This window comes from Varanus komodoensis, unplaced genomic scaffold, assembly GCF_004798865.1.
Source record: "Varanus komodoensis strain SLA01 unplaced genomic scaffold, ASM479886v1 scaffold71, whole genome shotgun sequence".
Taxonomy (NCBI): Eukaryota; Metazoa; Chordata; class Lepidosauria; order Squamata; family Varanidae; genus Varanus; species Varanus komodoensis.
Window position 1 is genome coordinate 2,248,058 of NW_025336360.1, and position 12,179 is coordinate 2,260,236.

The 12,179-nt window shown below is 54.7% G+C and overlaps 1 protein-coding gene across 1 annotated transcript in view; it reads left to right on the forward strand.

The window, feature by feature from the left end:
* Nucleotides 1–443: 443 nt before the first annotated feature.
* PHC2 (polyhomeotic homolog 2) overlaps nucleotides 444–12,179 on the forward strand; it is a 53,846-nt gene continuing 42,110 nt past the window's right edge. The window contains exon 1 of the mRNA XM_044452283.1: nucleotides 444–649. Within this exon, the coding sequence (XP_044308218.1) occupies nucleotides 482–649 (168 nt within the window). The 5' untranslated portion in view covers nucleotides 444–481. The remainder of the gene's footprint in view (nucleotides 650–12,179) is intronic.

Below are 12,179 nucleotides of genomic sequence, written 5' to 3' on the forward strand. Positions count from 1 at the left end.
TCATGTTCTTCCCCCAGATAAGCTGCACTCCTTTACTCTGATTTTGGAATCACATAATCCAATTTATTATCAGGCCATAACTTGATTGGTCACGACACCTTCTGCATGATGGGTGATGTTCCTGGCTGACTCAGGATGATGGGGCTTGTAGAGCAACAGCTGTGCAAGGCACGCGGGTGGGGGGATGGTGGTCTGTCTCAGAAGTGAGTTGACCGGCTGTTGGTGTGGTGGGAGGAGGGGTCTCTTCCCGTGTGTCCGGCCAACCAAGGCTGCCCAACCTCTGGGGCCGGTTTTCTGCTCTCTGAGGGTGCCGTGCCCATGCCCCATTAGCCAGCCAGCCAGCCTGGGGGGCTGGCCACCCGTTGGGACTTGCCCCCAGGTCTGAAGCCCGTGGGGGCTCTGCTTCTGTCTCCTCACAGGTGTTGCCCCTCTCTGTTACCTTGGCCGTCGCCCATCCTCTGTGGACCGTTCGGTACCCTGGATGGTTACCATGGAGAACGAACAGCTGCAAGCTCCCCCTCCGATCAGCACCGCCAGTGCCACGGCCTCCACCACGGCCACCACCACCACCATCAGCAGCAGCAACGGGCGCCAGGCCGGGCCCCAGGTCTCCGTGTACGGCGGGATCCCTGACCGACAGACTGTCCAGGTAAGTGGGAGGCGGAGGGCCGACGGGGCTTCGGCCAGGGTCATCGAGGGAGTGGCAAAGCGGTGCATAGCACTGGGGCGACCGCTTTGGAATGCGTCCCTCTGGGAGCTGCCGTCGCTTGGCCTGGTCCTGCGAAGGGAGCTGGGCTAGGAGGAAAGCCGCAAACGCTCGTGGGGACCCGGTTCCGCAACAGGCAGCCTCCCCACCAGCGGCAGGATGTGCAGGGGCTGCAGCAGGCAGCTGTGCCAACTGCCCGTTCCGGTGCCAGGCGCCTTCCCTGCCCGGTACGAGCACCAGGAGCAGAACCGGTTGTGGAGGAGACTGGGTTCCTGGACAGCGCCCTGTGCAGCTGGGGGCGCTTGCTGGGAACCAGGCCTTAGGGCACAGCAAAGCAGGATGGAGCCCCGGAGCTCGGCCTGGGAATCTGACGCCTCCCCAGCCCCAAATGGATTTGCTGCCCATCCCTGCGTGTGGGTCTGAGCTGCTCCCCTGCAGGGTAGGCTGGGGAAGGCCCTGAGCTGCAGGACGTTCCCCCCAGCGAAACCCAACCCTCAGTTAAGTTGCAGGAAGGTATATTTCCATTCAGCATCAGGAAAAAAGTCTTCATGCTCAGAACAGGCTGACAGTGGAACCATCTTCTGTTGGTGGGCTCTCCATCCCCAGAGGTATTTAAGCAGAGACCGGAGAGCCCGCTTATTTTGCACGGCTTAAAGTATGTATTTTATTTATTTATTTATTTCAAACATTTATATGCCGCCCAATTGTGCCACAGCACCTCTGGGCGGCTCACAACCATAAGATAAAAGTGCAAATAAAAACCAGTGACACATTTAAAAATAAGAATAAAATACAAGCAAAAAATACAAAACAAAGTTCTGTGGTGTTTGTTTTTAATTTTTTAAAAGAGGAAGGTCTGCACCTGGCACGGAACAGAAAGTAAGGAAGGCACCAGGCGAATCTCCCTGGGGAGAGCAGAAACGAGATCTTGCTCTGAGCAGAGGGCTGCACGGTCCCTTCTGGCTCTGTGATTTTTGCATGGTGCCTTACGGCAGTGGGCCCAGGTGCCAGGGTCGCTGGAGGGCTGGGCAGCCCTGAAACAGCACACTCAGAAGGGTGACTTGTGGCACAAAGCCACCCCAGCCCTCAGGGGCTGGCAGAGCATGCAGAGTATTGGCTCCAGGGCGCAAGAGGCAGGCGTCCTCTGTTGGAACCCCAGGACCAAGGAGAGCTTGCCACAGCCCAGCAAAACAGAGGGGCAGCAGCAGGTGAGGGCCAAATACCTGGCAAGGTATGGCAGGCCAGAGGCGAAGGCTGAGAGAGGAACAGGCAGGTGTAGGAGGGAAGATGCTGTAGGAATGAATGCAACCCACAGTGGCCACCACCAGGGCTCCCCTCGCTATCAGATGCTGGGCAGCTCTGAGTAAATTGATATGCAGTGGCTCCCGGCTTGGCTGCTTAACTGCCCTGGATCTAATTCTGCAAGTACCCACAGATCGTACCCCAATCCCGCAGGTACTTGCAAGGGGGACGGAGCTGCCTTCTCTGTGTGTGTGTGCATTGCACTGCACAGTGGGAGAACAGGCTCTTTGCCATCCACCTGAAAGCCAAAGAAAAACCCCATGAAAATTTCCATGGGGCCCAGCGCTCCCCAGAGAGGGAAATTCAATTGGAAGGGCCTGGTCATACTTTTTTCAGTGGTGCTTTCCATAAGGAAAGAAAGGGGAAGGGAGCAATCAGCCAGGAATGTAAAGAGATGTAAATGTGGGTGTCTTGGTTGGCTTGTTTTGTGTTCGGAGGGCTTTTTTTGGAGTCAAGTGCCTAGATGCATTTTAGTTCAGCTTTCCTTGTAATAGTTTAATTGCTCCATTGTTTTCTTTCTCTTAGCTATCAGGCAATGTTGTGTAGGTTTTATCTGTGCCCTTTGGCTTGCAAGCAAATTCCTGACCTGGATCTTTCTAAAAGGATGATGGGGAATAGGATGTTTCTTTAAAAGCAGCATATGAACTGTGGTTGTTCTATGTTGTTGCTGAGCTCAGGAGCACAGCCAGTGGATGGGAGTTGCAGGGAAGTGGATTTTGGCTAATGGACCTCCTTTGGTGAGAGCTTTCTAGGAGCACAACAACCTACCTTGAGAAGTGATGGGTTATCCCACCCATAGAGAATATTTGCACTGGGCTGGTGGTTGGATGAGAGAACCTTGGAGTTTTCCAGTTCTGCAGTGTATTTCAGAAAAGCTGCTGTGCTGACATAGTTTAACAAGCTGTGTGCGTGTTTCAAGCTGGGAGGTCTGAGTGCAAGGATGTGGGATTGCAGGAGGACACCCCCGGCTCAGACTGAGCGATCTTCCTAAGCTGGCATTCTGATGCAAGCTGAGTATTGTGGTTAGGGGTGGACAAGTCTGTCAGGTATGCTGCCACTGAGATCCTATGGTTTCCCTTTGCCGTATTTATTCCATCCTGGTTTTGTACAAACTTACCCACCTCTAACACTTTTATATCTGTGTGTTTTTGTGCCCATTTTTCAAACCTGTCCAGTTTTGGGTACATTTTAGAAAGGCGTGTGCGTGGTTGCCGAGCGTGTGCGTATCAATGGATGTGGATTTTGTTTTAGCGGCATGCAGATTTCCAGCCACAAATTGTGTTCAGATCTGGGGGGCAGCAAACTGAGTAATTTGTTTCTAAAAAATGAAAAACAAACCCTTGCGGATGTGAGTTTCTCAGTCATCACTAATTGTGGGAAATGGTAGCACCTGCTCCTTGGAGGCCTGCTTCCTGCCTTGTTGGGAGGCGCTCCCTCTGGGCTCAGCATCTGTGGCGAATCCTGCTTGACCAGGACAAAAGTCGGACGTTCTTTTAGCACCCTCCCTCCCAGCATGGCCAACAGAGCCTTCCCAACCCTGAACCCTCCGGGTGTGTGGGAGTTGCAGCCCCAGTGCCTGCAGGGCAGCTGGCTAGGAAAGACAGTTCTTTACTCCCGGAGTAGCTTGGAGAGTTCCCGTGAGGCAGAGTAAGGGAGGCAGAAGAAAGAGCCTGCTGCCCTCAGGCCAGCTGGACTGCAGCAGAAAGGGGTGCTGGGGCTGCATGCACGTCCCTCTGAGGCCCTGGCCCACCCTTGGGCTCAGCCACAAGACCTGCACCTTCACGACGCACGTGGGCTCCCCTTCCACTTCAGTCTAGTGCAGCGACCAGGATGCCAGTCCGAAGCAGCCCTTCAGCGGCCCACATTTCTCCACCCCCGGAGTTGCCCCAAAAGGCCATATCCCCCTGCTCCAACCACTGATCCTCTGGTGGTTTCCTGCTTTCGGTGCAGCCTTCCCCTGCCTCCTGGGAAGCTCAAGTCCTTATTCCAGAAAGAAGCTGGACAGTCACCTGGGTGGGATGGTGTGACTTGGTGTCCTGCAACAGCAGGGGGTTGAACCCGATGGCCTTCATGGCCCCCTCCAACTCTTCTATGATAAGCTGAAATGCACTGTCTTGGGTATGTTGGCCCTCAAAAGCTCCTGTGAAATGGAATTTGGCCCCGGGGCTGAAAGAAGGGGGCTGGCACGCCCTTTCAGCTGTCCCAGAAGAAGTAGCTAGCAGAGCAGGTGCCCCTTCCAATCTGAAGGGGACGGGAGACTCCATTCCTAAAACAGGTGTTGGAATACATTGTTGTATGCATAATGAGCCTCCGTGCTGAGGATTTCTTAGAAAGTTAGATCAGAACGCCGTTCATGCATTCAGTCAGGAGAGGGATGTTGCCCGCATCGTTGCTGTTCCTTGTTGCCTGAATTTACCTGGGCTGGGAGGAGTTACGGCTCCAGCCGGCATGGCCTTTCGCCCTTCTGTGCTGGAGTCCCCGGCCTTTTTGGACCAGTGGCCGGCGCACTGAGAGCCCCTCCAGAATGTGGCTGGTCACACGGTGGCTGCCGTGGGGGCCTGGCTTGTCCAGGGGGAAAACTGCCGAGGGAAGAAGGTGGTGGCGGGCAGTGGGCTCTGCAGCGGAGGCCCTCGGTTCCGCCCACCCCGAAGCTCTCCTGGGCGCTCTCCAGCTTTGTAGAAGTGAGCCACGGGCCTCAGCCGGCCCCCTGCGCTCTGCCCAGCCTCGCTCCCCCAGCCCCCTGGTGCCCTCCCTGTGCTGGAGCGGGCAGACGTGCCACTGAGGGACCGTACCGTGACTTTGGTTTTACGTCTGGCCAGTGGCGACCGTGACAGCAGGCCACGCTGGCAGGAAGTTTCCGGGAGTGCACCACTGTGTGCGTCAGACGTGCCCCTTCGGAGCTGAAGGAGGGAACCTGAGCAAAGAGTAGGCAGGAGTTGGTCGTTGTCGGGGCAAGCTGGACCCATGCACGGGGCTGACCCCACTCGCCTCGCAGTTGCACACCGGCTGCTTGGACTTCTCCAGTGCCCGGGGAGAGACTTTGGCTCCCCCTGCTGCGCGCTTGGCGTCAGTGCCGAGCCCAGCGCCTCCCCTGACCTTGGGTCAGTGAGCTTTCTCCCCGTCAGCGGGCTGCCCTGCTCTTCATTGTGGCTCGTTCGGGTTGTGTGCTTGTCAGGGAGGCTGTGTTGCCAGAGGCTTTGCTGCCCACTCACTCCCTTCTCCATGCACACAAAAGAGAAAAACCTGCAGTTAGGAGTTCCCAAAGTGTTTGAGGATTAAATTAACTGCTCGGAATCGTAGAATCGTTTGGGCGAGGAGCTCAGGAGTTTGAGCGCTAGCAGGACTGGAACCCCTGGGAGGAAATGGCAGGGAGGCCATTCTTGGCTGGGGAAACGTCCGAACGATGAGGTCTGCAGGCTGCAGGTGCTCCTTCGCTGGCGGGCCAGGCGGCCATCCAGCCACGATCCCGTGGCTGCATCCTGCATCGCAAAGCCTGCACCGAGTGGGCATAGGAACGAGGGCCTCTACAGTGGACGTGCAGCTTCTTAATGCTATGAAAAGTACCGTGTGGGTTGATGGCTTATACGCTTCGGCAACACATTCATACGATCGCCGGGGTGCTGCAGTGGGTGGGGGCACTGGGCAGCAGCCCCACCCAGCATGCAAGCCGGGCCCCTTTTGTGGGAGAAGGCGAGCACGTGGTCTCCCATGCAAGCCGGCTGGCGGACCGCCGCTCTGAGGTGGTTCCGGCATTCACAAGGAAGCCCTGCCCTCTAGTGGTTCCCGCAGGGTGGCCGCGCTCTGTCCACGCGGTCCAGGCCGGGCATTGTGCTTGACTCGAGAGAATGGCCAACGTGCCCCCTCGTCTTGAGGAGGCACGGGAAGGGAAAAAAGTACACGCCCCAAGAGGGCTGTTCTGGATGTGTCTCCCGATAGGAAGAAGGCCCGGTGGAGGTCCCAGACCTTGGTGTGCCGGCCTCTGGGTTTCCCACATCTCTTCACGTTCCGCGCTGGCCAGGGGGCTTCTTCCACCTGAGGGCCGATTCAGGTTCAGGCTGCTCTTGGATAAGGGACAAACTCCATGAGGAAGGGGTGGAAGGCAAAAAGACAGGCAAAATGCCAGCAAATCTTAGCACAAAGCTTTTGCCATTAGTAATTAAAACTCTCAGGAGACGTGTTTCAGCTGTTCAGAATGGGGGGAAGGCTTCCTTTAAGGTCTAACCCAAAATAATACTGCGGAGAGCTGAATTCCTTAGCAACATTTACCATACATGCAGATAGATTCCTTGTTATCAAAACCACCAAGACAACAACAGCATCAAAAAATGAAGGAGGTTTGCTTGTCAAACATGGGTCAGTTCTGCATTCTCTTAAGACATGAAATTTGGGGAGGTTTGAAAAATAAAATAAAAGAGTTTATTTCCACAGTGGGCAACTTAGGCTGTCCAGGCCTTGCTGGTCTGTAGTTCTTGCTCCTCTTTTCCACTAGGCTTTGCTGGCTCAGACTCATGGGCCTTGCAGTCTCGCAAGGTCTGCAGAATCTCCAGGTTCCATCCCCTGATTTACACGTGCACTTCACCCTCCCTTGTCGGAGGATCTGTGAGGACGAGTTTCCTGGCAGGGTGGCAGGACCCTGGCCGACAGAGCGAAGCGGTACCCTGGGTGAATGCCAGATGGAGGGAGGTCCCTCAGTCCTGCGTCTGAGGGGTTCTGTGTGCGGTGACGTAAAAGGCACCCCCATTCCTCCTCTGTGTGCCTCTGCTGAAAAAGATCATGAGTTTTTTGGTGGCCATAATCCGGGAATTAACTCTCCCGGAGAACAGCATGTGGAGATTCCCTTGCAAGGGTGTTGGATTGGGCGAGGTGAGCTCCAATCCGGATTCTCCTGCTTGGCTGGCTGGGAGATGCTGAGTGGAAACTCTACCCCTAGACTCCCCCTTCTCCCCGCCCCTCTTACTTACGGTGTCGAGACAAAAGGCCAGAGGTCATCTCTTTGTCCTGCTTGCTCCCTGCACAGACCTGGGAGAGGCGGAGAGGACTTACAAGCAGCCCCTGGATTGGGGTTTGGGACTTGGGCAGGGACCGAGAGGATGGGAAATCTCTCTCGCCCTTGGATCGTCCTGCCTGCGCAAGCTGCACTCTAGCATCTCCATCCTGAAAGAGACACGCTGCGTTTTCGGTTCCGGTGTTTTGGTACCAGAGGTGTGCCCGCCCGGGCCACCTCTCCATCTTGGGAGCGCTCCTGCATCCAGCCATCCTGCTGACAAAGCCCCGCGTTCTCATCCAGGCCTGGACATCTGGGTGTAAGTGCCACATTTTTGGTCTGAGCGTCTGCTTGTGGTCGGCCAAAAAGGCTCGCGTCGGAAACTTGTGGATGGAATCATGCGTCCCCCTGCTTGGGTGGGCATGATTTGGAGAGAGAGGGAGAGTGAGTGAGTGTGTGTGTGTGTGTGTGCGCGTGCGTGCACGTGTGTGTAAGGCTTCGTGTTGCCTCCTGCAGTGTTCTTTGCCCCCAGTTCTGCCAAGAGGCTGATTTGTGTGTACCTTGTGAATTCCAGCAACTTGCCCTTCTCTGGGGCAATTAGAGTGCGGGGGGGGGGATCACACCTGCAAGGGCCCTTTCATTGCACAGAGGTGCTTGGCTGAGGCAGGCATATAGCACCAGCTGTACAGGTGGAATCGATTCAGGTAGATGCTGTGTGTGTTGGGCAGCCCAGCTTCCCTGGCCGCTGCAGGGGGGGTCCCCGTGAAGCAGGCTGTGCCTGCAGGGGAGAGGAAGGCGGTGGAAAAGTTCTTGTGGGGGGGGGGGCTGACGGCTGCTGCCCTGTTAGCATTTTGCCTGTTTGCCTCTCCTCAGGGCCAGCTTTTCACAACCGTATATACAAACACGGGGAAAGCCCCAGAAGTGCTGGGACAGTATCTTAGCTTTTGCTTTATTTTAAAGAAAGTTTCTAATCCTTTAAGTTGTAAGGGCTAGTGTGTGGTTAGTGAGAACATTTGGAGGTGCCCTGGAAGGGGTCCCATTTGCTTTGGGGTATAATGATGGGTAATCTTGAACTTTCCTCACCTTACTTGCTGCTTCCATCATGTCACCCTGAATTACGACGTCAGGCAACCTCTGTGATGGCCGAGAAGCGGGAAACCCGCAATAAACAGAGAGGCAGGAAGCAGGGACGGGAAGCGAGGCCGGCTTTCCTCACTGGTGTCTCACTCTGCAGCAGCTTCTGGAGCGATCCTGCATTTCCTACTTGGTAGATCCTTTGGCACCAGGTGCAGATCCTAACAGTAAATCTTGTTTGGCAATGAGTGTCGCTCGATCAAGCACAGGAGTGGATTTCACAAGGGAAATCCTTCCCGCTTGCCCCATACCACTTGCTTTAGGTTAAGTTTGGCACCTCCCTCTTGAGCTTGCTTGACAAATAAAATGTGTTTGAAGACAGTTTATAAACAAAATGTTCCATCAGTCAATTATGGGGTTTGCTCATCTGGCATGATTGGAAAGTCTTCCTTTTGGCATCTGTTTTTTAAAAATATATCACTGTCTATGCTTAGGGCACTTCTCTGAGTTTTTTGTACAATCTGTGATTTTCAGTGGGGATGGCAAGACCAAAATAAAGGCATGGCCCCCAGCAGGAAAACAGCCTGTGCACGTGTGATTTGACTCTGAGAGAAAAGCGCAGAATTCCGTGCAGAGTCCTATGATGGGCCCCTTCTGGCCCTCCTTAAAAAGGACCCCTCCCCCTTTTACTGGCCTTTTAGGAATACTCTGCTTATCCAGTAGGCATTTTCCTTTGTTCGCTTCCTAAACATCTGCAGGTTTATGCAGGAAAAAGGCAGGTGGCCTCGGGGAAGGAAATGCCTTTCCGAAATTTTAAATGCTTTATGGTGGTGGAAAATCCTGGGGCCAGCAGTGCGTCCATGACGCCTGTTTTTAAAGGCAACCAGGTAGGGGCAGATCGAAGGATGTGGATCCTCTAAGGGGGACCCAAGGTGGGCTTGTGGACTTTACACAGCTGTGCCCCAGGCTGTTCCCCCTCAGAATCCGCCTAGGCACAAGGCCTTTCCCCCTAGCGGCTAGCGGGGGGCGGGGGGACAGGTGGTGTGCAGCCCCTGCTGCTGTGCAAATCCAGGCTCTTCTGCCCCACTGCAGGGCAAATCCCTTGCAGGGAATTAGGACGGGTGACTTCCGGGGGCTGCAGATTTCTGCTCAGGGTTGCAGTGCACGGCACCTCCAAGTCCTCAGTCCTGGGGAGCCCCTCTGGTCGTGCCCCCACTTTGAAGCATGGCTCTGCCCCTGCCTTAGGGCATTGCTCAGCCCTATTGTCTTCCCGAAGCAAGTCACAGGCAGGCAGGGCCTGCAAGGGAGTCCCAGGGAATGCAGGCAGCCAGCGGGATGGGATGATGGATGGGCCCTGCAAGCGGCCCGAAAATTCTCCGCAAGGTCAAAGTTGAGAGACCCTTGCTGACGCCAGTTAACCTTTGCCCCTGACCCTCTTCTCCCCACCCTTGTGGGCAAACGGGCGGCTCTGTGGGGGTGTCCAGCTGGGAATTTTCTCTTGGGCCTTTTGCCTGTCTTGCTCTGAATGCATGTGGATCCGCCTCCCCCCCCCACCTAGAAAAACTGCACTTAAAACCCTCGCAAAACAAGTGACTTCAAAAAGCAGTTAAAAGGGCTTTAAAACTAAGCAGCCAAGAAGCAAACGGGGCTGCAGATGGTGAACAAGGCAGGGAAAGGGCTCTTCTGCCGGATTAAGCTATCCCAGCCTTACATTGAGGCCCCCACCACGAGCCTCTTGCTATAAGTATGGCAGTTTTCCATTTTTTAAGTGGCAGGCAAACATGACCCTGAGCGTGTTTAGACTCCAAGGACTTCTTTCTGTCTCTCTGGGCAGGCATAGGATTGCGCCCTCATCTTGTTAATAGGGGAACATCCCCCAGTTTCTTCTGCCATTTAAGCCGAGGGGCAAAGCCCAGTCTTGCCAGTCGGGCAGAAATCAATATGAGCGAACATTTACTGAAACAGAATATTTTCCAGAGCAGAGATCATGTTATATATACAGAGTCCACCAAAAAAAATGTATACACACTTCAGGAAAAGAAAAACTTGTATAAATATGTTAATACTAAATTTATTGAGACTTGTTTAGATTAATGCAAGTTACCTTTGGCCTCTGCAATCACAAGAGGTGCTCAAAGTGGTGGCCATTAAGCCAAAGTGCTCAGAGTGTCCATTGAGATTGCTGCACATGTGTGCATTTTTTGGTGGACTCTGTATATAACATGATATATAACATGTATAACACACACACACGAATGAAGTACGCTAAGGACCCCCATGCAAATGACCCTTTTGAAACATTAAATTGGCATTCGTTTATTTAATATTTTGTTTGTTTCCTTCCTGCAAGGAATCCAACACAGCTTCCCTTATCCTCTTCCTTCTCTCCATTTGAGCCTCACAACAGCCCTGTGAGGTAGGTTAGGCTGAGAGTCAAGGGCTGCCCCAGCTCGCCCTAGTGAGCTCCATGGCTGAGTGGGGACTAGACCCCACGTGTCCTGAGTTCCAGTCCTGTGCTCTAACCACTACAGAACACCTCCTGTTGTGGAACAAACTGGGATAACAAGAAGACAGGAAGCACAAGTGCTGGGAGCAGGGTGAGGAGTGGATCATGTTTAAAATTACCCCAAAACTGTATGTCACGCAGGTGTTTTAGCATCCCACCAAACATGCAACAAAGACGGAGCAAGTGTAACTTTCCTGGGGAGGGAGATTACGAGTTGGGGAGCCATCATGAACGAGGCCATGTTCTTTAACTGAGGGGAAGGTCATACCTTTGCATTACAGATTCTACATGTGGGGTTGTTACCCTGTTCAGCTTTTCAGGCCCCATGGCCAAATAAAATTGGGGCGTCATCGCAGGGGGTTTGACCCCAGCACAAGGAGCTTCAGCACTGCCTCTCCTCACGCTGGGGGCCTGCTGCCCTCCCTTCAAGGCAGGAGGGAGGCTGGGAAAACCCCGCAGAGGGGCGCTTGGCAGCTTCCTCTCAAGGGCAGGCATTCTTATATATATTGATTATGAACAGTTTGGAGTGGGAGAAGTGGTTCCAGCGCTCCGTTTTGTTTCCTGCTGGTGAAATGGGGGTTGTACCTGCCCCGGACTGCCGACCGAGACAGGGTAGGCCGTGCTGTTTTGTCCTCTCTCCCCCTGCCGCCTCCGCTTCCCCCATGTGGCAAATTGCTTTGAAGGCCAATTTCACGGGGGCCTTCACACACGGCAGGGCTGCCCTTTCCCGGGGCTGGAAAGGCTCAAGCCCTTTGGAAACCGGCTGTGCTGCATCTGCGCTTGGTTCAGCTGCAAGCCATTTTGGGAGGACTCCCTGCACAGATGTCCTTCATGCGCAGAGCGCCCTGGCTTTCCAGGGGAAGCCTTCCGCCACCAAAGGGGCTCCTGTTGTGAGCAGGTTCTCCTGATGAGGCTGAACCCGTCTGCAGCCCCCACCCACCCCGTTCCATTCCTGCCCTCTGGGGCGACAGGCGCTCTGTTCTGCACAGCAGCCCTTCGGAGGTTCAGAAGGAGCTGTTGCCACTCTTCATTCAATCCTCTTCCCCAGCTTTGCCTGATAGGACTTGGCTCCCTTTCCCGCCTGGGCATCCTTCAGGTCTGTTGGACTACAACTGCCATCCTCCCCAGCCTTTCCTGGAGACTGAACCTGGGCCTTGTGGAGCCAGAGCTGCCGTGTGTGGCCCGCAGGCTGGGGCAGCGGTGGGGGTGTGAGTGTCCTAAATTCAAGGACTCCCACCCCTCGTGGCGTGTGGAGGAGCCTTGCCATTCCGGGTCACCTCCCCACTATTCCAGGCACCGTTGCTGCTCTGCATTTGGGATGCCTGCATGGCCCACGCAGAGGCCGTTGATTTATCCAAGAGCTTTGCATTCCACAAGGAGCTGCACTGAGGAGATCTGGCGTTCCGGGCCACTCGTGCCAGACCAGAGTAGGCAAGACGAGGCCATGGGCACTGATGCCCCCTGGGCACCTTCCCTGGCACATACCCAGGTGCTGTTCCCATCTCTCTGTTGGGGGAAAATAATGTTAACCAGCAGCCGGAACGGCTGTGAAACTGGCTTCTGTTCATGCAGAAAGCGATGGGTGCCAAGCGTCCGTCGTGTGTGTT